Source organism: Passer montanus, unplaced genomic scaffold, assembly GCF_014805655.1.
Source record: "Passer montanus isolate IOZ18808 unplaced genomic scaffold, ASM1480565v1 scaffold38, whole genome shotgun sequence".
NCBI classification, from domain to species: domain Eukaryota; kingdom Metazoa; phylum Chordata; class Aves; order Passeriformes; family Passeridae; genus Passer; species Passer montanus.
In genome coordinates this window covers 6,064,178-6,088,581 of record NW_024368596.1, presented here as the reverse complement: position 1 = coordinate 6,088,581, position 24,404 = coordinate 6,064,178, and the positions used below count along the sequence as shown (strand labels likewise).

At 35.7% G+C, this 24,404-nt stretch overlaps 1 protein-coding gene across 4 annotated transcripts in view; it reads left to right on the top strand.

Moving 5' to 3' along the window:
• STAG2 (stromal antigen 2) overlaps window positions 1-24,404 on the top strand; it is a 73,733-nt gene that overhangs the window by 40,312 nt on the left and 9,017 nt on the right. For all 4 annotated transcript variants that reach the window (XM_039717497.1, XM_039717499.1, XM_039717496.1 and 1 more), the window contains exons 5-26: window positions 961-1,057; window positions 2,318-2,394; window positions 3,952-4,156; window positions 6,396-6,547; window positions 7,804-7,877; window positions 7,992-8,115; window positions 9,149-9,247; window positions 9,344-9,423; window positions 9,956-10,063; window positions 10,912-11,023; window positions 11,595-11,712; window positions 12,420-12,523; window positions 13,378-13,470; window positions 13,665-13,754; window positions 14,812-15,015; window positions 16,540-16,610; window positions 16,923-17,010; window positions 17,114-17,194; window positions 19,185-19,277; window positions 21,717-21,891; window positions 22,347-22,486; window positions 23,606-23,707. In XM_039717497.1, the coding sequence (XP_039573431.1) occupies window positions 961-1,057; window positions 2,318-2,394; window positions 3,952-4,156; window positions 6,396-6,547; window positions 7,804-7,877; window positions 7,992-8,115; window positions 9,149-9,247; window positions 9,344-9,423; window positions 9,956-10,063; window positions 10,912-11,023; window positions 11,595-11,712; window positions 12,420-12,523; window positions 13,378-13,470; window positions 13,665-13,754; window positions 14,812-15,015; window positions 16,540-16,610; window positions 16,923-17,010; window positions 17,114-17,194; window positions 19,185-19,277; window positions 21,717-21,891; window positions 22,347-22,486; window positions 23,606-23,707 (2,487 nt within the window). The remainder of the gene's footprint in view (window positions 1-960; window positions 1,058-2,317; window positions 2,395-3,951; window positions 4,157-6,395; window positions 6,548-7,803; window positions 7,878-7,991; window positions 8,116-9,148; window positions 9,248-9,343; window positions 9,424-9,955; window positions 10,064-10,911; window positions 11,024-11,594; window positions 11,713-12,419; window positions 12,524-13,377; window positions 13,471-13,664; window positions 13,755-14,811; window positions 15,016-16,539; window positions 16,611-16,922; window positions 17,011-17,113; window positions 17,195-19,184; window positions 19,278-21,716; window positions 21,892-22,346; window positions 22,487-23,605; window positions 23,708-24,404) is intronic.

The following is a 24,404-nucleotide window of genomic DNA, read 5'->3' as shown; positions in this document are numbered from 1 at the left end:
ACAGTTGTGCATCACACTATAAACAATCAGATTCAGGGAAGAGGGATTTAGCTGTATCTCTGTTCAGAAGCTTTTCTCGATGGCAGTATGTTTATCTCACAATATTGACTGTGAGAGTAAGCACTGAGAATACAGACAGGAAGCCTTGGAGATGGGCATGGTCTCCTGAAATTGTGAATTATTCCATCATTTGGGGAAAGGTACTAACATATTAAAAAATGTCAATCATGGAAACTTGATACTACAGCAAGTCTCTTGTACCTGTGTTAATTCAATTGTGTGTTTTTGTTTTATGACCTTGGCAGTAGATGGTTTGTAGTCTGCAAATGGATGGTTAAAACATAATTGCATGTAAATTCTGTTTTCTCAAAATGATTGTCACAGGTTTAATTGCTTCACATTAAGGTATTTTAATAAAATGTGCTTGTTCCTCTTTGGCTTAGTGACTACAGAGTAATTCATATCCATGGAGTGTAGGGCAGTGCTGTTCATCCTGTTATGACAAATGTGGATGAAGCCAAGTTCATCCAAGGGGCACATTTTTTGAAGAATATAGGGAGTTGTAGCTGTTGGAATTGAATGCACAACTAATATCTTCAGAGAAATCCAGTGGCTTGGCAGAGCAGGGGGAGGGTATAAATAAAAAACCTGATTATGTAAAATACCCCAATTATTTTTTGCACTCTTCTGCCAAAAGCGTTACTGTAGAAGGATGTGGTATTCCTGTGCTTTATGTTCAGGTGTCACTTTTTGTACTGGTATATGTTTGTAGAATAAAATGAGTTCTTGAGAACATACAGCAGTAAAAGAACATTTAAACATTTAGTTCTGTAGTAATCAAAAAAGAGGGTTCAAGTTACTTAAAGGGATGAAGAAGAATCACTTACTTGAAAGCAGTTAAGTAACAATGTCTTCAATTTATGAAAATTGAGCAGTGCCTTTTAATTTGTTTTCTTTCAGTCTGTAGTGGATGACTGGATAGAGTCATACAAACATGACCGAGATATAGCCCTGCTTGATCTCATTAACTTCTTTATTCAGTGTTCAGGCTGCAAAGGTAAGATACTGAATTACTCATCCATTTAACTAATATTACAGCATGATTCTCAATCTTTGCTGTCATGCTGCTGAGGCTGTAAGACTGCTTCATCCCCAGAGCTAGGTAACATTTTCAGGTCCTTGGAGTTAAACAAGTATTTCTGAAGGTGGGAGCAAGAGGTTTAGAAATCTGACACTGTAGTTTAAAGTGTTGATTAAGCCTTTTGTATTTACAGCACATAGAAATCAGTACTGGTACTTAACATGTGCTTCCTCTTCCTTTGTTCCTGCTGTTATTTCAGAAAATCATCTCTCCTATCACTGATAGTTCAGCTTGTTCAGTCTTGGAATTCTAATTTGGATGTACCTATGTTTTGTCATTGATTAAGCTCATAGCTTTTGTAGACATGCTTGTTTCATAACATATTATGGACAACTTCATGGTAGCCTGTCTACAGTAAGGTCGTGTTTCCATATTTTTTTTTTTATTTTCTTATTTTTCTTTCCTCATTTCTGCATCCTCCATTCTTTTACCTCTCACCTCCTCTTGAAGAGAAGGTAACTTGCCTTGCAGTGTCACTATGCTTGGTAGAGGAGGACTGGATGTAATTTGTTCTGCTCAAGTGTTTCTTTGTCCCGATAAACTTTTAACATGTGTAAATCTCCAGCAAGCTAACAGTGTCCCTCAGAGGTTATCTGTGCTTTCAAGAGTGGTGACCTTTTGATTTTTGTAACAAGATAAAGCTGCAGAATCTTTTAATGCTTTCTGTGATGATCCTTGTCATGAATTTTGGATTAAGCTTCGGGAGGTCTAACAATTTGAGGCCAAGACAAATAGAAATCTCATGAAAGCGCTCGGTTTATTATAGTGCAGAAGATAACAAGTAGCAATACAGCTGTTGAAAATTGTCTTGCACTATTTAGAATCTTGAGTGCCAAAAGGTCACTTCAGATGGTGTAATGCTGCTCCCTGGTACAGAGGCCTGGCACCAGTATCTTTGCCTTCTGATTGACTGAATGAGTAAATTCTGGCTGTGTGTGTATATGCACACAAACACACTTTTTAAGAAGAATAAGACTAAACCCCACATAAATAAATGGTGTAAAGTATTTGTTATACATGAATGCTAGAAGAAAAAAAGTGAAATTTATTAAAAATATGTGTGTAATCAGTAGGTTAGGTGAAATGGATTATTTTGACATTGTAGCAGGAGGCATGTCATCTGCCATCTACAGCTTCCATATTAACAGTGCTAATGACCTAATATCTAAATTGTAGGAGTTGTTACAGCAGAGATGTTCCGACATATGCAGAATTCTGAAATAATCCGAAAAATGACTGAAGAATTTGATGAGGTAATTTAATGAAGTTCTGGTTATGTATTCATTTTTATTTTCTTTTTAACTGTCCTAATCTTGCTGGATCACATTTATTTCAAGATGTTTATTTCAAGAACATGGAGTTACAACAACTACAGGATTTTTTATGAATGAAAATGTTTAACTCTTATTTCACTGAACTTAAAAGACTAGGAAGTAAAGCTCTGCATGTATGCAACTTTTTCATTAATGGTTTAAGAAATCAATATTGACTTTAAGTTTTTAAATAGTGGGACTTGCTACTATGGTGGCACTGTGGGGGCTGCCTCCCTATCTTGCTGTTTATATAAGGCCTTAAATTGTCTCTTAAAATGGTTGCTAAATTTATTTCTATGCATTCATTAATTACAAATTGTGGGGATTTAAGTTTGATTATTTTCCACTTGAAGACTGATGCTTTTCCTTTTATGGGGGTTATAGATTTTTTCCCTTTAAATTGTCACTCTCTGTTCCACAGAGTGTTGGGGTAAATTTCATGTATTGGGGGGTTTTTTTGGTGGGTGATGGGATTCTTTTTCTTTTGTTTTTTGTAGTTTTTATTTTGGTTTTGTTTAGGTTTTTTTTTTTTTTCATTTGGCTTTTGTTTGTTTTTGGTTTTCCCGGGTTTGAGTGGCAGTCCTTTCATCCTGTGTTCAAAGAATGTAAATGTAGCTTTAAAACCTCCTCCCCAAATTTGTCTAGTACAGAAACAATTCTCTCCACTGCTACCCCTCCAGTAATTAAAAAAGTCCATAACTTTAACTGAGGGGAAAATGTAATATCCTTTTCTTTAAAGGAATTTTAGTGTTCCTTAAAACTATCTCAATGCGTAAATAGATTTGATTACTCTAAGGCAATATTGCATGAAATTTATAAAGCCACACCTGGGACTGTTGGTACATGGGTTTTTTATCACTATGTTATGCTCACTCTTTTTTTAATAGAATTCTGATGAGCAGCTCTCAGATATCTAATTCCTTTTCATGGATACTTTCTATATTTTTCAACCTGTTTTGTTGCTCAGCCTCTTAAAGAAACTGTTCACAGTGGCCCTGACATGAATGATTCTTTATTTCTCCCTGTCATTTTACTGTTGTTTTTAAAGGTTCCCATATCAGGAGAAGGCACACATTTGTTATATTTGAGGTGTTGTAGTAGGTAAATTTATGACTTCAGGAAGCTTCAGTCTGATATATAAGCATTATACTGTAAACTTCCTTATGATCCTGACCTGTTCCTAAACTTGTCACCTAACTGTTCATGTGATGATTCTAGTCTAACAAAGTGGATTTCTAAGGCAAATAATTTTTTTCCTTTTATTTTGTGTCAAACAGAAAAGAGGAACTAGGAGTTGGAATATTGTCTTCATGTTATAACAAGCCTCAGCTGCAAAGTATATTATATTTATGGAATCATATTCTTCTGATGTATCATTTTTACGGCCTCTGAGATTTTGTTTTAAACTTGCACATATCTCTTCTTAATCTTTATTTAATGAAATAACTTTTAAAGTGTTTGAAAGAGTTTCCTGTTTCCTTTTCTGTGTTTTAATAGGATAGTGGAGATTATCCACTAACTATGGCTGGCCCCCAGTGGAAAAAGTTCAAATCCAGTTTTTGTGAGTTCATTGGAGTACTCGTGCGACAATGTCAGTATAGCATTATATATGATGAGTACATGATGGATACTGTCATTTCCCTGCTCACGGGGCTCTCAGACTCACAAGTCAGAGCCTTTCGGCACACTAGCACACTGGCAGGTTGGTGAATTCTGTTTATTTGGGTATTGCTTACATTTAATGTTTTGTGTTGCACAGGACAGAATTGCTCTGCTTGAACTTTTTGATATTCAACATTCAGTTTGTGTTTTATTTTGTAATACAGTTTTCATCTTATGCAACTTGCTTTGGGACAGCTTTTATCTTGGAGTGTTTTACTGAAAAACAGCACTATTTTAAACCGTTCTAGCTCTCTGATATTTAATTTTTGTTACCTTTAGTAGAAAAGTTAATGGACGGAAGTTTTTCAGTTGATTCTACTAGATTGTCTTTGATCATAAAGAAGGGTGTAGATGTCTTTTAATCTCAAATGCAGTTGAACCTGTTCATGCTCTGCATTAAGTCAAACAGAAGTTGTAGTTTATGTTGGATGCAATTTTTTTCTACAAATTGTGCTACATATTGAGGTCATGGTGCTATGTAAAGTAGTATTTCCAGTCTTTGCATTAGAAATAATTTAAAATAATTTTTTCATCAGTAATGCAGTCTCTGAATTTTTTAATGTTTTATGTAATTGACTTTTTCCCATAATTTTTCCCATTAAGTTAAATTGTGAAAAATCCTTTATGAGTTAAGTATAAAGTGTTTCAAAGAAACATGTATTTGTGTGGACAAAGGATGAGCTTCTTGGATAAGGGAGTCCTAAACTTGCACTGATTCCTGAGGCAGGATAGTGAATGGCATTGTGTGGCTGTCAGCCACATGTGAGGTTATGGTAACAATTTTACTTTGAGCAAGGTAAAATTAGGCTGAGTGTGAAACAGAGGTTTTGCCACATTGGAAGTGATAATTGTTGGCTTTCCTTGACCTGGCTGATACACAGCTGGCTTCAGTCCTAACTCATGTCAGTCCTTCTGTGTCCTTGATAGCCCTCTTGAATTCACATTAGCACACTGCACATGGGGCTGTTGCTGTGTGACTTCTACCAGCCAGAGCATTTCTTATGGAGAGAGGAACAAAACTTTTTATTTCAGGAGAATTTACAGATTCTGCTGTATCATCAGTTTTGTCTATTGTACTGTATGACTTAATACAAATTCTAGGTCTTAAAAAGTAAGTCATTATCTTCAGTTTTGCTTTTTTTTATTGGAGTTGTGCCTGAATAAAACTTGCAGAAATTGCCCTGTTGTGTGTTAGTTTCTGTCAAACAAAATATTTTTTTAGAAGCCATGTGTTTTCATTTGTTCACATCAGCAGTCAATTCTGTTGGTTTTGTGTGTTAGTCTGAGTTTCACTGTTCGTATTGTTGAAGATGGTATTTTATATGGAAAAGAATGCCAGCAAAATCCTTGTATCCATATTTACTGGTACTTCTGGTAATTTTGGCTTCTGTGATTAACTCAGACTTGCTCTTTAATCTTGGAGATCACAGTGTGAGATGATATTTCAGTATAACTGCATGTCTTTAAGCCTTGCTCATTAGCTTTATGCTGGTGATAGATGCACAAGAATTTTCTGTGTCTGCTCTGCCAGTGCAAGCCCTTTTATGCCTTATTACAGAAGCTCCCAAGGCAAGCAAGTACACAATTGATCACCTTCTAGTTTCTAAAAAAGGGGTATTTGTCTGAACTCTTTTAAAAAGGATTGATCTAAAAATAAAAGGACACAAAAATCCCACGCAATTGTGTTTTATATTTTGTTTTGGTTTTTTTTTGTAGTTGGCTAATGTGCTTTGTCTGCTTCTGCTAATAAATAATGAGTCTTTGAAAAACCTGCACCTTTTAAAAATTAAGTTGAGGGGAAAAGACTGCTGTGACATTGTGATGTTAATTGTCTAAGACATTTCTTTTTGAAGAAAGAAACTTCTTGTATATTTAAGACTGAATGGTATCAGTCTAAGTGACTCCAATAACAATTATTCTAGTATTTCTTGGGCTAAGTTTGTAAATCTTACATTCTGCTTTTATTTTGGGGATGAAACAGATCCTATATCTCAATTCAATAATAATAATAATAATAATAATGTGTGTATAATAAAAATAATGCTTATAGCATTAAGGAAGTGACAAAAAGAACAGAATAGCAATATTGCATCTATTGTCTTGATAAATAAAGATGCAGTGCTTGGTAAAACATAAGTTTGTGTATCAAAACATTACTGTAAATATATTTTCATAGATACAGAAAGGGTTGACCAGAAGAGGTGTCAAGATTTTTCTTCTGTTTTCTTAGATTAGGTAACCTTTTAAATAATCCTTTTTCTTTTCACTTGTTTTTGTAGCCATGAAACTCATGACTGCTTTAGTGAATGTGGCATTAAATCTAAGTATCAACATGGACAACACTCAGCGGCAGTATGAAGCAGAACGAAATAAAATCATTGGGAAACGAGCTAATGATAGGCTGGAACTCTTACTACAGAAGAGAAAGGAGGTTAGTGCAACTACATGTTCATAAATATAAAAGTTCATAAATGGCCACTAATAATTAATCTTGTTCTGTAATTTGTTTTGGTAGTTATCCATCTCGCTCTTCAGGTTGTTCATGTTTAATGAACATGTTCATGCTTAAAAAACTTTGCAAGATGCTTCTACTGTCTGGATTTCTGTAAAAAGAAGTAAATGTAGAGTTTTAAAAATAGTAGTGTTGCAGTGAAGTTAGTGAGAGAGACTGACTGCAATCAGTAATAGATACATTTTTGTTGTATTTCTTGATGAGTTTTCTACACTGAGCTCAAATATGTAAAAAAAATTACCACACATTGACAAGTTTAGGCTTCTAGAGAAGATTTCAGTGATCTTGTAGCAAAATGCTATTGACATCATAGTGTCAATAATGATCTCAGCAGAAAATGTATTTAAAGGCTTTAGATAAGGCTTTTTTCATGTAAAGAAAGCACTATCAAAGTTGCAAATGCAGTGTACTTCTGTTTTCTTTCTTTTGTGTCAAAGAGACTTGCTGATTCATTGCTGACAATGTTGTCTTGTTGAAAGCCCTAATTCAATCAGGATTCAATTTTTACTTTTGGGGCAATTGGTGGTTTGGTTTTTGTTTTTTGATTTTTTTGGGTGGTGGTAGTGACGTTTATTTTCTTTTAGGTTTTTCTTTTTTGGACATTAGGAATAACTTCTTCATGATCAAAGATCAAAGGAAACATCTCACCTTTGCTCTTCAGCATTTGTACTGTTACCTGTTAAGGGGTTTTTTTCCTGACTGTTCAGACAAACTAACAAGTTTGCCTTCTGATCATCTCCCAAAGATCTTGCAGTTCAAGACTGATCTCTTAACAACCCATTCAATGTAGTTTTTTTAGATGTATGTGCAGGGCCTCTCCTAGTGTGAGTAATGCATAGATACATAAAAAAAGCAATGCTGTTACTAGAAAATTAAATCAAGTTTTCTTACAAATTTATTAAGAAGGACCTTTCAGAAACCCAAGATGTCTTTGTTACACTTGAAAAACAGTTTCCCAGTGATCAGAATTACTAAAATTTGTATGCTGTGGTAGATAACATTTCTTAAATAATAACATATTGTACTGTGAAACAGATCTTTGAATATTTCTGAGTCTCTGCAAGGATTTAATGGTCACACTTGTAAATGTTAATTTAGATTGCCTAGCATCAGCACCATCTGATCTGACTGTAAAAATGCTGCTCACTGTTTACGTACTCTCTGCATTCTTTCAGCTTCAAGAAAATCAGGATGAAATAGAAAACATGATGAATGCAATATTTAAAGGTGTTTTTGTGCATAGATATCGGTAAGTTTCTCTCAGTAAGTAATGTGTATCGTCATTATTTTCTTCAACAAGCGGGGGGAGGGTTATTTCTAATTATTCATCTCTTTGAACTTACTGCCCCACATCTCTCCACAGAGATGCAATTGCTGAAATAAGAGCCATCTGCATTGAGGAGATTGGAATATGGATGAAAATGTACAGTGATGCCTTCCTCAATGACAGCTACTTAAAATATGTGGGGTGGACTATGCATGACAAGGTAAACTGCACAGAGCTAAAGGAGCAGAACCAAGAAGCAGAACTCCTTGGTTCTGGTTATTGATCTTTCCAAACTACATTTGGATCTCTTAACTGTTTGAATTGCTCATTGCTTTCCTTATCACTCAGAAGCATTTCAAAATGCATATAAGCCAGATTTGAATGTTTTTAGAAAGTACATATAGATTTTTTTAAGAAACTGTTATTTGTAGGCAAATGGTCTTTTTATTTATTTATTGCTGATGCAAACTTGTAGTTCATAGTGCTTAACTACTTCAAATTAATGCATGTCATCCCTATAGCCTGGCAGTACTCTGTTTTGCCAAGTTACAAAACTCTAGCATTCTCATCTAGCTGCAAAAAGTATTGGGAAAGCCCCCTTTTGTGCTGCTTAGTGCCTCAAGCTGTTTTTTACCAACTACCACCTAGAGATTGTTCTCTGCTTGGAGGGGTCAATGTAGTTTACAAATACTCCCTGACTCATTACTGAGTCAGCACATTGCCTCAGTTCTTGCATCGGAAACTTCAAGCTGTTGAATTTTAAGTGAAAGAAATGAGGGATGCTCAGTCTTGTTGTGCTGTTCACAGGCTTGGTGTAAAAACCCAGTAACCTCTGGCAGTGGGGTGAGGTCGTCTTTACCTTAGAGCATGTTCTCTGCTGAAGCAGATCTTGTATTTCAAGAGGAATATTTCTCTCATTATCTACTTAATAATTTTGACTGAACAAGGAATGGTCATCAACGATAGAAATGTCTTGAGTGTTTAGAAAGAATGAAACAGGTGTATTTTGATTTATGGAGATGGTAACTGCAGGAAGACCTTGGGGGGGTTTTGTTGTTTTTTGTTCACTGCCTTGTTACAAACAAGGTTATATTCTTATGTTATTAACATGATTATTGGTAGTGTATTGTGACAGAATTTAATCTTTGGTTTTGAATTAATTCTGACTGTAAAAGAAACTTGTCTTGTATGACATGAAGATCACATCTGTATCCTATACTTGACTTCTAATTCAGTTCTTAATTTTATTTTAGCAAGGAGAAGTAAGACTCAAATGCCTAACTGCTTTGCAAGGGCTTTACTATAATAAGGAGCTTAATTCCAAATTGGAACTCTTCACCAGTCGGTTCAAGGTTAGTGTTACTTCTTACTTTGAGTATATAAGATTTTTTATAAAAGTTGCATTACATTTCTTTCCTCTTCAAAAATATTTTCTTTTGTGTTCTTAGGATAGAATTGTGTCTATGACTCTTGACAAAGAATACGATGTTGCAGTCCAAGCAATAAAATTACTCACTCTTGTTTTACAGTAAGTACATATATATTTCCTTATCTGACATACAACAAATACCAAAACTTAAGTGTTAGCTTTATGGGTGAGGCCAGCAGCATGACACTTCAGATAACCTGTAGGCTGTAGAAATGTCTATGTATCTTCCACTCAAAGAAGATGGAATTCCAAAAGTAATCTGTCTAGAACAGTGTTACTATTTATCTCCCACAGTTCAGTAGGTGTAAGGGCTAGGGACTTTGAATTCAGCCTCATAGTTAAAAACTGTCATGGAATGTTTGAAATGAAAAACACGGAATATATTGAACATTGCACAGTAGTTGAACTCTTGAGCATAACCTTTTAGCAAGAGCTCATACTTCATTAGTGTATTTTGTTCAGGAAGACTTAGGAACCAAGACTCTGGAGTTTTAGGAGATAAATTGAAGGAAAAGGTTTAGGCTCTCATTCATTCCATCTCCCTCATTAGAGTTCATACTTTGTTGACTCAGCCTTTTTGTTTTTTTCTTTCTTTCTTTCTTTCTTTCCTTCTTCCCATCCCTACCCCTAGGAGTAGTGAAGAAGTTCTGACTGCAGAAGACTGTGAAAATGTCTACCACCTGGTTTATTCAGCTCATCGGCCAGTAGCAGTTGCCGCAGGGGAATTTCTTTATAAAAAGTAAGATGGAGAAATTAGTTAACTTCTTGATCCTGTAGATTTTTGTGCATCTGTGTGCATTAATACGATAATTCTTATTAGATTTAACCAAGAACAGGAAAAAAAAATCATAAAGTGGCCTTAAGAAAGAAGAGACATTGTAACATAACTGTATTTTTGAAACTGCTGTAGTTTTTCTAAATGGGAAATAGAAATTTGGAAGACTGCACTTTGAAAGTTTTTACCTTCAGGGAATATAATAAAAATGTTCCTGTGTCTTCTCCTTTCCCATTCTTCCTGTGAAACGTCTTAAAATGCTTATGTAGTTTGGGGCCTAAATCTTGGGCTTACATCATGAGTGTTTTCCCATTTGTAGTTCCTCCCCTGTGCCTGCCTCCTCCCCATTGTCCCATGTGACCATTTCATAAAATATTTTTCATTTTAAAAATCCACTAAAAACCCAGCATGTCAGGTGTGTAGGAGAAAAAAATAGTTTCCAGTTAATACTTTTCAGACCTCCTTCCAATATTTCTTAGCTGCTTTAAAGTCTCCTGTAGGGAGGTTCAGAAAATATTGTTTGCTGAGGAGGAGCATAGGACCTCAAGCACCTGCAATAATCACTGATGTTTGTAAAGCATTTTGTTATAATTGTATGTGCCACTGGAAACAGTGGCATATCAACTCAGCTTATATAAAATGCATATATGAAATTGTTCAAATGATACTTGTCCCAAATTACTTCCTTTCAAAGTAAAATATGGAGCAAAGCAACAAGGTATTTAGTGTGTAAAAACCCCGTATCTTGATGTGAATTGACCATGGTGAAGGCAGTAAAGAAGAAATTTGTCAAGAAATAATTTTTCTTTTAGGCTTTTCAGCCGCAGAGATGCTGAAGATGATGGAATACTGAAAAGGAGGGGAAGACAAAGTCCAAATGCTAATCTTGTGAAGACATTAGTGTTTTTCTTTTTGGAAAGTGAAGTAAGTTGGGTTTCAGGAATATCCTTCTTTCATGATCTGTGTTTGGGGGGTTTGGTTGTTGTTGTGGTTCTAATTTTTGTCAGTTAAATGTTGTTGTTTTTTTTTCCCCACTCATTGGTTAATAACCATGAATCTGTCCTGGTTTTCCTGTTGTTTGAGCAACCTAGGGGTCAAAAGACTGTTTTGTATGGTTGTGTTTATTTGAAGGATCTGTCAGTACACAGTATTGAGATAGGTGGGCAGGCATTGTGGGGTTTTTTTCTTTTTTCTCTCTCCCCTTTTAAATCTAACAAATCACAATTTCTTTATACATCATCATGTTTATCAGAGCAGCATTCACAGCCTATCTCCCAAGTTCCAAACAGATCCTGTAGCACTACTCATTGTAGCTGTTGGTCTGGATTCATTTTTTTAAGTTAATTGGGGAAGAAAATCTTCTGTTTAACCAGAGAGCTTGCAAAATTTGTTCTCTGTTTTTGCCACAGGCGGGAGCCAAAGGAGAAATACTCTGTATTATAGTTCTGTAATAATTTTCATTGCTGATAAAGTACTTAATCTGTTCTTATTTTAGTTGCATGAACATGCTGCTTATCTTGTGGACAGCATGTGGGACTGTGCAACAGACCTCTTGAAGGACTGGGAATGTATGAACAGTCTTCTGCTGGAGGAGCCTCTCAATGGAGAAGAACGTAAGAGATTTTTGTAGATCTTTGTTTATATTGCTGTGCAGTTTTTGTTAGGCTTGAAATAAGGAAAAAAAAAATGTTTACGTATATTTTCTGTGTTTCCATGACTGTAAGAAGTCACTAATACCAATTATGAAATCAGGAAGTGTAGAAAGAGATCATCACCTGGTATGGAAGTGTTACACAAGAGCAATGGTTAGAAGAAAAGAGAAGGAATTAGCATGCAGTGTTGCCTTGGTGTTCCACAAGTTCAGGCTGCACTTTTGGCATAGAGAAACTAAGCTGCTTGTGAAACTGGTTTATTGTTACATCTACCATATGGAAAAATACCATAATTTCTTTGACAGTAGACCCCTGGTATAATTCTGTAATTCATAGGTCCTAGAAAATGGACATCTGAAAAATAGAAAGCAAGTAAATAATTACGAAACTTAGTGTTTGTTCCATCCCATCCTGTGACCCATCCAGTGATAGATATTCCCTCAATTTTTCAGTATTTGTTTGGTGTCATTTTATAAGGTACTTATTTTCTCTGTCCCCTCTGTCACCCCCATCTCTGGAAATGAGCTGTTGGTCTGCATGTCTCTCTTTTTGCTTTAAACAAAAAAAGCTGGAAAAACCCCCAAAACCCAAACAAAAACCCCAGCATATTTCAATCCTTATGAAAAATGAAAACTAAGTTGTGTTAACATCTGTTTCTTAAATTTCAGCTTTAACAGACAGACAGGAAAGCGCACTGATTGAAATCATGCTTTGTACAATTCGGCAAGCGGCTGAGTGTCATCCTCCAGTGGGAAGAGGAACTGGGAAAAGGGTAGGAAGCAAAAAGCCTGCTCACCTGGACATGTGGGAATGGCTCTGTGGGGCCACTGTGGGAAGAAGGAGGAGACTGTGGGCTATTGCTGCTGAAGGAACTGAGATGGGAGATTCAGCTTTGGTCTCCTGGCTGGTTTGCTTTTCCTGGACTTGGGCACGTGCTTAGTACTGTTCAAACTACTGCATTTGTTTGTACTATTAAAATAATAAAAATTGATTTTGAAAACAGTGCTGGTTTGAAGGGAGGACTAGAATCAATGTTTAGGAAAAGCTGAAACTTTTTTCAGTGGGAAAGAACAAAATGAGTGAAAGGAAAATACACTGCATAGTCTCTTGAAAGAAGGCCAGTCCAACAGTTGTTTTTTCTTTGATTGTATGGAGTTTAGACAGCCTCTTTTGTGGAGACATTAAACAGTCTTCTCTCAATACTGGTACATATTTTGGTAAGAAACCCATTTAAGAGCAGGTTGAAAGCTTGTATGAAAATAGGATTGACAAATTAATTGAGTAAATATCGTTTAAAATTGTAGGCTGAAGGGGGTTCCCATTCTTACATTATCATTCCAGTCATGGTATTTTGTTGCAGGAAAAGTAAAGCTTTTGTTCTAGGTTATCACTTCTGTTTTCAAGATAATCTTAATAGTGTTAGGACTGACTTTTAATTGCATTTTTTTGAATGTTGGTTTTTTCCTTTTTTTTTTTTTTTTTAAATTGCACACTTTCCCCCTGCTTTACATGGATATGTTGCAGTGATTTTAAAGGTCCATGTACCTAATCATAATTTCATTAATGATAATGAAACTTTGCACCAGAACTTTTAGCTGTAAAATTCTCACAATACCAATATTTTAGGTGCTGACAGCAAAGGAAAAGAAAACCCAGTTGGATGACAGGACAAAAATTACTGAGCTTTTTGCAGTGGCACTTCCTCAGTTGCTAGCAAAGGTAGGTTTAATTCCATTTCTTGCTGATGGATGATTGTTGAAATATTTACAAGTATATTTCTGTAATTAATGATACAGCTTGCCACAAGTTTTGTACTTTTTCTTAATAATCCTTGTTTATATTTACTTTTTCTGTAATGAAGTGTGTTGTCCAAGACTTTTTAAACTAAACTTTCTTCCTTTCCAATTTTACAGTATTCTGTAGATGCTGAAAAAGTCACCAACTTGCTGCAGTTGCCACAGTACTTTGATTTGGAAATTTATACAACGGGGCGATTAGAAAAGGTACAGTAACATCTACACATAAACATTAAAGGAAAAGTCCCAGAATTTAGACATCATCACTGGAATTTCAATCACCATTTTAAGAGTGGTTTTTTGTGAAAGGAGATTTTATTTATTGTAACCCTTACTGATAGTGTGACTTCAATTTCAGAGTTGTGACTGGCTGCTCTTCTTAGAGATACTGAAAATATGAGTCTTGTAAGGCCTGTCTGGCCAGCTTTAACAGAAAATCTTCCAGTTAAATGAACTTAAATTGAGAACATTTATTGCTGGGTTATGGTCATATTTGTGATAGCTGCCTGACAGATAAAGCTTGTAGAATCAGCTCAGTAAGTTCTTTTTCTGTCACTGAAACTAGAAAACTACTATGATCATTGCACGAAAAAGAGGAAGCATACCAGATCACAAATGATGTAGTTACTGCTCTCATTTTATCTGCTAGGATGATGAAGTTGAAGCTGTTCTCATTTCTGTCTCATTGTCAGATGTGCTATTGCATTGTGAAGGAAGTAGCTGGAAAGCTCCTTAGAGTCAAAAAGTGATGAAATGTGTAGTTGACAGCACAGCCAGCAGTGATCGAGCAGCAGTGAGCAACTCAGGTTGAGGGGAGGAATATATGGACAGCTGAAGTTGGCTTTAGTTGTGGACAGTAGTGTTATGAAGCTAGAACTTCAATTACACAGCTTTTAAGGCACACATAAACATGCATACATGTTTGTGTGAGTGGGAGGTAAATACTTCTGTGTTGTTCAGTTGTCACTGCAAATTCAAGTGTTTGATAAGACCATACCAACAATAGCAAATTTTTAATCACTTCTGTGATTTGATCTTTGACAAGCTCCAACTTATTTTTTGATAAATAGACTTAATTTCTCAGAAGCTTCACTGATTTTCTAGAAAGTGTTTGTGTTCTGTACCATAGTTGCAAAAGTAATAAACGGGATTTACCTTTTAAAATTCTTTAAGGTTTATTAAAAATGCATGTATATATTTGTGTGTGTGTGTATATATGAAAATAAAAATACATATTTTCTTCTTTGGCTTGTCTTCCTTGTAGCATTTGGATGCCTTACTGCGACAAATTCGGGATATTGTGGAGAAGCACACAGATATAGATGTTTTGGAAGCCTGTTCAAAAACCTACCATGCTCTCTGTAATGAAGAATTCACAATCTTTAACAGGGTTGACATTGCAAGAAGTCAGTTAATAGATGAATTGGCAGACAAGTTTAATCGACTTCTTGAGGACTTCCTGCAAGAGGTATTTTAATGTGCAAGATCACCTTTTCCTGCCCTTGTAAATATTGTCAGTAGTTTTTATTTCTCTGCAAGTCAGAGCTAGGGATGGGAGCTTCCCTCTGGTTTTAAAAACTCTTTAAGTCAAGTGCAATAATACTACAGTGTCACTGCTGTGATTGTGTGAACACAGACTGTTCTTTTAGTGAGTCTTTAATTTTGGTCTCCTTTTGACAGGAGTCCTTTGGGAATTTGAGATAAGTTTCAGATAAACAAATACATAAACTTTTTAATCTTAGCTTTTGAGGTTTACAACTTTGAGAGTTGTAATGTTGTAATTCCCCTAGGATTCTCCTCTGATGTACTACTGTTGCTAGTCTTGCCTGTGGTTGCATGTTGCTGTTGTTAAATATCAAAATCTCTAGAAAACACTCCCCCTCCCTTCCTGAATGCAAGCAGATGCAGTTAGCAGATCAAAAATAACTTTGTTCCCACACTATGTTGATCTGAGAAGTGAGAATCTTCTGATAGAGTATTTAACTTCACTATGTGGGATCTCTGACATTCAGACAAAATTTGTTTCTCCTTTTCATCTGTGGTGAGGAGCATAGGAAGTGTCTTTTTGACAGCTTCATTCTTAACAATTCTTAGATGCATGTAGTCTATCAAGCTCTCCTTTTTTCTCCTGCTTTTTGTTCTGAACTAGAACTCCATTCTAGAAATCTTAAACAAGAAATGTGCCCATTTGTTTCCCTTTGTGATGAAAAGAAAGAATGAGAGGTTAAAGCAAGGAAATGAGGTGTCAGAAGTTGGCTTGAAGGAAAAAGGCAAATACTCTGGTGGTGTTGAAATCCTTAGTTCTTTGGTAGGTTGTGCAACTATAGAATATAAAATTTGCATTATCTCTGCTCTAGACTAAGGAGGAGTTTCTTGACCTCAGATAGTTTATCTTACGTACAAAAGAGATAATTTTTTGACCGTTTGATTTTTAGTCTTTTTTTTCACAAAATGCATTTCACTAAATGTCAGAGCTTATGGGAAGATTAAAGCAAACCAGTTCCTTACCTCACAAAGACTTTTTTCTGTGATTAAAGTAAGACTGAAGTACTGACCTGTGGCCCATGTAGTCCAGTGTCTTTTGTCTGACAGTGGCCTCTGCTGGATTCTTCAGAGAAAATAGAAGCACCTACATTATACATTGCATTTCACTAGCCTAGGCTTTTTCCTTTTTTTCTCCCTTCTCCTTCCTCCCCGCCCCTCTCCTCCTCTCTCTCCCTCAGCTGCTATTTTATAGAATCCTAGAATTGTCGAGGTTGGAAAAGACATTGAACATCATTGACTCCATTTCTAGATATGAACTGCTGGCTGCCCTGTCTGTCTCTCTTCTGAAAGCATATGTGACATGATGAATAATTTATCAATAATTTAGAATCAGGTCCGCACCCTCTCCTGCCCCCAGTTTGGGGGTGTGTGTGTCTGGTTTTACTAAGTTGCCCAGTTCACTGGGACTGCACTGCTTGAGATATCTCACTGTATGATTATTAAATAGGGGGAGGAACCTGATGAAGATGATGCATATCAAGTCTTGTCAACACTGAAGAGAATCACTGCTTTTCACAAGTAAGTTGGCTTCTGCACATGTCTGTCAGGGTTTGTGGTGGGGGAAATTGTTTGTTTTTAATATGATGCATCTTAATTTTTAATGGAACTTCATGGCATTGTTTTGGGTTTTTTAAATTTATTTTTTATGTGTGTGTTGGTTTAGGTGGGGAGGTATTCAGTGGCTGGGTTTTTTAAACATAATTAAAAAAATGTAACTAATTATTTAATTAATTATTTTTGACCAGTTAAGCTTTTAGTAGTTGTTAACCTCAAATTGCAGGAATAGTATTAGTTAAATAATACTCATTGCTTCATTTCTAATGCTTCCAGTGCTCATGACCTATCAAGATGGGACTTGTTTGGCTGCAACTACAAGCTATTGAAGACTGGCATTGAAAATGGAGACATGCCAGAACAGGTCTGTAGTTAAAATGTGTTCTTTAGGCACAACAACAAATAGCTTTTGTTGCTGTCTTTTATTGGTCTTTGTCATCTAATGCTTTTTATCCTTTTTATTTCAGATTGTTATTCATGCACTGCAGTGTACTCATTATGTAATCCTTTGGCAGCTAGCAAAAGTTACTGAAAGCAGTTCCACAAAGGTATGCCTTGTTCCAGTTGTATTAGTAAATAAACATTTGTACATAGCTGCAGTGTCAGCAAGTGGGAACTGTGATGGAATTAATTAAAACTAGGATTTTCTTTATATTGATACCTACCTAATCCTGCTTATTTAATAAGTTCTTCTGAATTAATAGTTTCAGTAGTCACATTCTTTACTTTTACATGGCTAGTACTTCCTTTAATTGCTTTTATTAAAATGTTAGTATTATGTTTAATTTGACTGAATTTTAAAATAATAGGTAATAAACATGATATCTGTCAGCCACAGTAACAATGACAAGAAGGGGTAGAATGGAAGTTACCAAACACAGAATAGTTAGTCTTACTACTCTCAGGTAGTGGATTTGGATTTGTTTAGAAACCTTGAAGTATCAGTGACAAGTTGGTGAGATCTAAGAATTTTTACACTATCATAGTATTCTTATTGCTCAGTGTGTCACAATCCTACTTTACCCTTCATCAGTCTTCAATCTGTTGTTAAATAGAGATGTGAAATGATTAAGTTAAATTTCTAATTTTTTCAGGGAATGATGAGAGGCCCTGTTCTGGTTCTAAGTATAGTAATCCTGAAGGGCAAAGCTCTGGCAAATGTCATCGTTCCAATTTTACTTCTTGAAAAATCTTAGAGAAAGGATTAAGGTTTCCTGTATCCAGCATTGCTTGAAGAGGTTGATTAGGTGGTTCACTGTGTGAACTGCCAAATGAAAAAAGGCTTTTCTCAAAAGGCCTAGCTAGTTTAGAATGGAATTTGGAAGTGCTGAAACATTTTAATGATTTCTCTATCTAAAATTAAAAAATGTAATCTCTGTAATCAAACATACTTTTTCTGCAGTTCCTGTAAGAAGAGTGTTTTTTTACTGGAAATGTATGCTGGAGTTCCACTTCATTATTGGAGTTACTGTTAACACACCTTTCTTTATGTCAGAGGGGAGACAAGTAAATTCGTCAGGTTTTTTAAACACTTGGATTATCATGCCTGTGATTAACACAGGGAAAAAAAAGTTGTATATGACTGTCACAATTTACTAGGGAGAAAACAGAAGGAACTCATGACATTAGTAGTGTATGAGTAATTAATAATCCATTATTACAATACTTTCATTTTAATGTGAGGATAATACCTTTTTCCTTTAATGTTTTAAAATTTAATTTTAGGATGTTGTAGTTTGAGCTTCTGGTAGATGCAGGAGTGGAAGATCATGCTATGTAACTTGTACTTAATGGTCTTATAACAGTGAACACCTGTATCAGATTACTGAGGTTTTCCCCTATCTGTTGAGACTTCTTTAGTCCAGTGAGTAATTACAGTCTGAAGGTGTTATAGAGGAATATGAACTCCACCACTGGCTGGTTAGTTTACCCATCTGTGTTTTAATGGCTTTTAACATTTCCAACCCCAAATACCTGATAAGAAGTGGCTGCACAGATTGTTGAGAGGCGGCGTAGGTGTGTGAAGGATTTGGAGGTTTTGTTACCTTATTCCTTAAAGGGTAAACAGCAGTCTTGAGGTTTTTGTAACTGTGATTCAAGCTTTATCACAAGCCTAATGGCAGAAGATGAGCTAAATACTGACAAGTTAGTTTAGAAATTAAGATTAACCTAGCTGTTTTGCAGCAAAATGTAATTTGTAATACTTTCAGCAGGAATGAAAGGAACCAAATGGAAAAGTGGTCCTTTATTGAGATTATTTTCTGCTCCTACATAAGAGGTTTTTTAGTTACTACTTTTTAATAAAATAACACAATTTTCATCCCAACTGCCATGTCTTCTGTGCCACACAAAATGACAAAATTAAGGAAATTGCTACTTGCTAATTTTATTTGTAATAGTGATTTTTTTAAAATAATGTAGTGGACTTGAATGTTACCACTAAGGTCTGTGGTGGAATGCTCTGCCAAAGCGAATGCACTGTATGGGACTATAAAATTGAAAAAGCAAAACTGTTACATGAAATCATTCTCTTTAAAGGAGGATCTTCTACGTCTAAAGAAGCAGATGAGAGTGTTCTGTCAAATCTGTCAACACTACCTGACCAATGTAAATACTGCTGTTAAGGAACAGGTTAGTGGCTGTTGTTACTTGGAGTCTTGTAATACTGTACGTTTAACACAGCTGAAAAGTTCCTCTTCTAATATTTTTGGCACTTGTGTGGGAACTTCATGTCCTGGCTCTTCAGGCTGAGTGCCCTTTGAGTGTCAGTGCACATGGTGTTTGTGTGTGCTTGTCCTCATGTACAGCTGAGTGCCCTTTGAGTGTCAGTGCACATGGTGCTTGTGTGCTTGTCCTCATGTACGTAGGATTTCAGAATCAATTTAAACTTGATTCTTTTGAGTAATTTTAGGCAGCATAATGTTTTATGCAAAATAGCTTTTTGTTACTTTAAGTAATGACTCTGCAGGTGCACTGTAGAAGCCTCTGGGTATAAGCTGAGTGAGAGTTCCATTTCAAACCTCTTGCTTACCATGTGCTAATGACCCACATCTCCTGTGGAGCTGTGGATTCATAGCCTCCAAACTGGCTAAAGATGGCAATTTAAAAGGGTTTTTTTTTGTTTTGTCTTTGAATGTATGCACGTGCAGCTTCTCTTTTCTTCCTTCTCTGTGTTGCTTCATAACACAATATATTCCTCAGTTTTCCAGAGTCCCAAGAATTTGGGGATCTCAAAATCAGAAGGAAAAAAATTACTACTTAAGATGAATTTGTATATGTTTATACATGCACAAAATATTCACTGTAACCTAGGAGGGTTAATTGATGGGAAATGGGAAATTTTTGGAGTCACCTTCAGGAACAGTCTCTCAGTGCTCTGTTTGTAGTAGTGTTGTTTAGAGATGCTGTAGCAAGTGCTTGGAAGCCTCAGCAATGATACACTGCTTGGAAAAGATGTGAGCAGTTTTATAGTTAGTCCCTCATACAGTTGCCCTGTGTGGGGACAGTTTTAGCTGGAAGTAAGTTCTTAAATGTTTCAGACATAAAAAATGTAGATATTGAGCTTGAGTGAGTAATTCATGAGAGTTCAGGCAGGAGACAAGTCCTGACTTTTTCGAAATGCTGGTGTGAAGGTTTGGGAGTTGTCCTTAGTTTTTGGTTCTGTTTCAAAAAGAAGAGACATTGGGAAACACTTGTCCTGAGTTCTGAGAATAACAGAGTTTAAAAAAAATAAGTAATTGAGCTGTAGGGGCTGAGTCTGTTCAATCTGTGGGCAAATAGTTCTTTGGCCAGGACACTCATAGGACTTTGAAGTTCCAGTGAACAGCACAGGTTACTGATAGCAGAATTAATTCTAAGTAAATGCCTTTGACAATCTTTAAAATGCTAAAATGAAAGAAAATTGAGTATGTCTCTACAGGGGAAGGACCAGATTATCTTCTAGGAAGACAGTATAATTAAAGATATAGGAAGCCAGTAGCCTTTTTGCTGCTGAAGATAATAATAACCTGGTTAAAGTGGAAAATCTGGTCCACTGAGTCTCACAATTGCAGCTTTTGAAACTCTTGCTAGAACAAGAATATTCCTGGAGCTTAATAGGTATGTTCTGTGTCAAAGAGCTATCTAGTGTAATAGTCATAAGGTGTAGGGTGTGCAAGTGCTAGTTAAAAAAATTACTGAGGCTCTCTGAGTAGGTCTCTCTAAGAGGCTGTGTGACTCTCAGACTCTGGTGAGCACTCTAGAAACTGGAGCTGCCTAGTTACACAGGGCACCTGTCACGTAGGTACAGTGCTCCACTTCCTGTGGGTTCCACTTCCCTTCTCTAATCTCATGAAAGGACACAAGGGACATCAGAGAGCACATGTATTTTTTGTGACCAGGAATTAGTAATATTCACTTTGAGGAGTTAGAGAACAAACCTGTTCATGGAGGTACTTGGGAGATTAGAGCCAAAGAGAAGGTGCAGCACTAAGGAGCTTGTTGCCTTGGTCTGCTAGTTTTGAAGAATGTTAGTCTCTGTGTCTGAACTAAGACATTTAGACCTTCTGGGGCAGTGGAGTACAGAAATCTAAATATGATATCAGATGTATGAGTTAGCCAGCAAAAGAAAAAGTTGCTTGCACTTTGGATTTTCGGATATTAGGATTTAAAGGGATTGAATAATCTCAGCTGCTATATGTTAAACAAACATGATTGAAACAATTTGCAGAAAAGACTGCAAAAAGGAGACTGTACTGTGGTCAAAGTCCACAAAGTTCTCTAGTGACCTAATGAGTATCCATCAGGTAGAATTAGAGAGTTTCAGGCTTCTCATGTTTTAGTCTTGCAATATTTTCACATTTAGTTTTGCATCATCTGTGCAATATTTTTATTTGGAGACCCAGTCTTTATACAGGAACTTGCTGTGTGAAGCTATGCATATTTTGACTTCAGTTGGCCTTTGTAGTTGTGTAGGACTTCAGTGGCATGTGTACACTGTTGAGATCTTGAGTATTTTGTCAATTGCAAATACATTATTCTAAATAAAATCCACTTTCCAAACAAGTATTTATTAAGGTTTCTTTTTAACAGGCTTTCACAATTCTGTGTGATGTGTTGATGATCTTCAGCCATCAGATTATGACAGGAGGACGTGACATGTTGGAGCCACTTGTTTACACTCCTGATTCTTCCTTGCAATCTGAACTACTCAGTTTTATTTTAGATCATGTCTTCATTGATCAGGATGATGATAATAATAGTGCAGGTTTGTACAAAACTTAAATTTTCTTTTTATTTTTTATTTTCTAACTAATAACTTTGTTTCCTTGTGCATTTCTGGGTTTTTCTGGTGGTGGTATTTTGTTGTTGGGTTCTTTCTTGTTTGCCTGGTTGTTTTATTTGTTTTAATTTTGTTTTGTCATTGAAAGGTGTGCATGTGCACAGAGGTAGGTGTGGCTTTTAAATGTCAGCAGCTGATTAAAGTATTTTCTGTATTGGCAACATGTAGGATAATTGCAATAAAGGTTTGGTTAAATAGGCTCAAATATTTATCTCTGTGTCAGGGTAACAGACATATCAGTGGACAGTGAAGTGCATTGCCATCAGAAATGAGATCTGATTTTCTGAATCATGACCACTAGCCCATATCAGTTTTATATGTAAATGTTTAAACATGGAGTCTTTAAACCTGACAGTATTCCTGCTCTGAACTCTTTCTAGATGGACAGCAGGATGATGAAGCCAGCAAAATTGAAGCGTTGCACAAAAGAAGAAACCTGCTTGCAGCTTTCTGTAAGCTCATTGTGTACACTGTGGTGGAAATGAACACAGCCGCAGACATTTTCAAGCAATACATGAAGGTAAATTTGAAGCTTAGTAGTGGTACTTCATAAAACTACCAGAATACAGTAGTTGTGGGATTTTTCACTATTACTTGATTTTTATCTTACAAGATAACTGGTTCAAAATGTGAAGAGTTCAATACTCCAGAGTTGTAGGCCCTTTTTTGTATGTACAAAATTACTGAGATGAGATTTACAGTTCCAGTGTTTGTGTGGGTGGTGGGGATCGAGGAGGAAAACTAATTATTTTAATGTTGTTTTTACTAGTTTTATTTTCTTATCCTGATTAAAGGTGTATTTTTAATTCACTTATTAGTTTAGTAGGCCTTTTGAGGATGTTCTTCCCAAGATCAACTCCATAATGTCTAGTCTCATCCAGTAATTTAAGTTTAAGTTTTGTAGAAGAGAAGTAAAATTTGAGCCCCTCTCCCTATTATCTTTATATCTGTTTCAATCTTACTTAAATATAAAAACTTGTCCTGGCTCATGGGATTCACAGCTGCACACTAATATGAGTTCTCATTTTGTGAATGTGATAAAGCTTTGCTCCTTGGTGATTACCTTAAAAACTTAAAATTTTGGCAGCCTGCTTTTATCTGTCTTGAGTGCCCTACATATATTTTTCAATTCTCCAGAGAACTAATTGGGTCTTTTTTAAACCTGAAATACTTAAAAACCAACCAGACAGCTGTCTTTGTTGGACAAATTATGCCTATGATGCTCTCTGTAAGTGCATCCTTTCAGCAGAGAAAATAAAACTCCCCACCAGAGTTACAGGAGTTAGCAAAAAGATTAGATTCTAATCTTGTACCCTGAAGGGGTGAACACGTGCTGTTAACAAATATGTCATGGCCTTGAAGATAAATAGGTCATTTTGCCTCTAAAGTAATACTCACTGCAAGAATGAAAAGTGGGTTTGTTCTTTTTGTATTTAGGTTTTTTTTAGTTATTATTCTGGAGATGGTTTAGGGTGTAATTTTGGTGTAATCATGAACATGTTGGGGTTTTTTTCCTTTAGATAATGATTAATTTTTCTTTTTAAAAGAGCATATCCTAGATTTTGTTTTCAGAAGAATTCAGTATTTGCAATGTTTTCAACTAACATTGACAGTTAACCTTTTTGTTTGTTTTTCCTAGTATTACAATGACTATGGTGACATTATTAAAGAAACGATGAGTAAAACAAGACAGATAGACAAAATCCAGTGTGCTAAAACACTTATTCTTAGTTTGCAGCAGGTAAGAGTTTACAGTATTTCTATGCGTGAAATTCCATACTGTAGATGATGTCCTGTTGTTTAGTAACTAGTTTGAGATATTGATGATGAAATTTTTATGGGCAGTTGGGATAAGCAGGTCTAAACTGAAACAAGTTTTCTGTAACTGTGTGAAAAACTGCCGCAAGTCTTCCTATACTTAACAAATATTGTACCACAAAAATGTAGGAGAGGTCAATAAATACAAAATGAATGTAACTCTATGAAACCATCATAACTCTAAAACAATAGTTTAAGTATTCAGATATATGCTGTAATATGGCCAGGTTACTTGTTTGTGCGCAGATAAATACTTCCTGCCTGTGTGGTAGGGGGTTGGGGGTTTTTTTTGTGGGGGTTTTGTTTTGCTTTTGGTGTGTTGTTTTGGTTTTGGGTTTTCTAAACTATTCTGAGGATTAATTTGAAGTTTTAGTAATTTCCTGATATTTAGTAGAGATTTCACACACTTCAAACATACTTTAGTGCTGTCTTCAGTAAAGTTTGTTTGTGTGGAAACCTGATGAATTCAGTTAAAGTTAGCATTTGATGCATCTGCTCACAAAACCATCTGCATGGATTTTATTCAAAGGCTCAGAACAGTAGAGATACATATCTCCAAAACACTAATCCAACATAGATTACTGCTATCCATGAAAGGAAAATCTATCCAAATATATTTT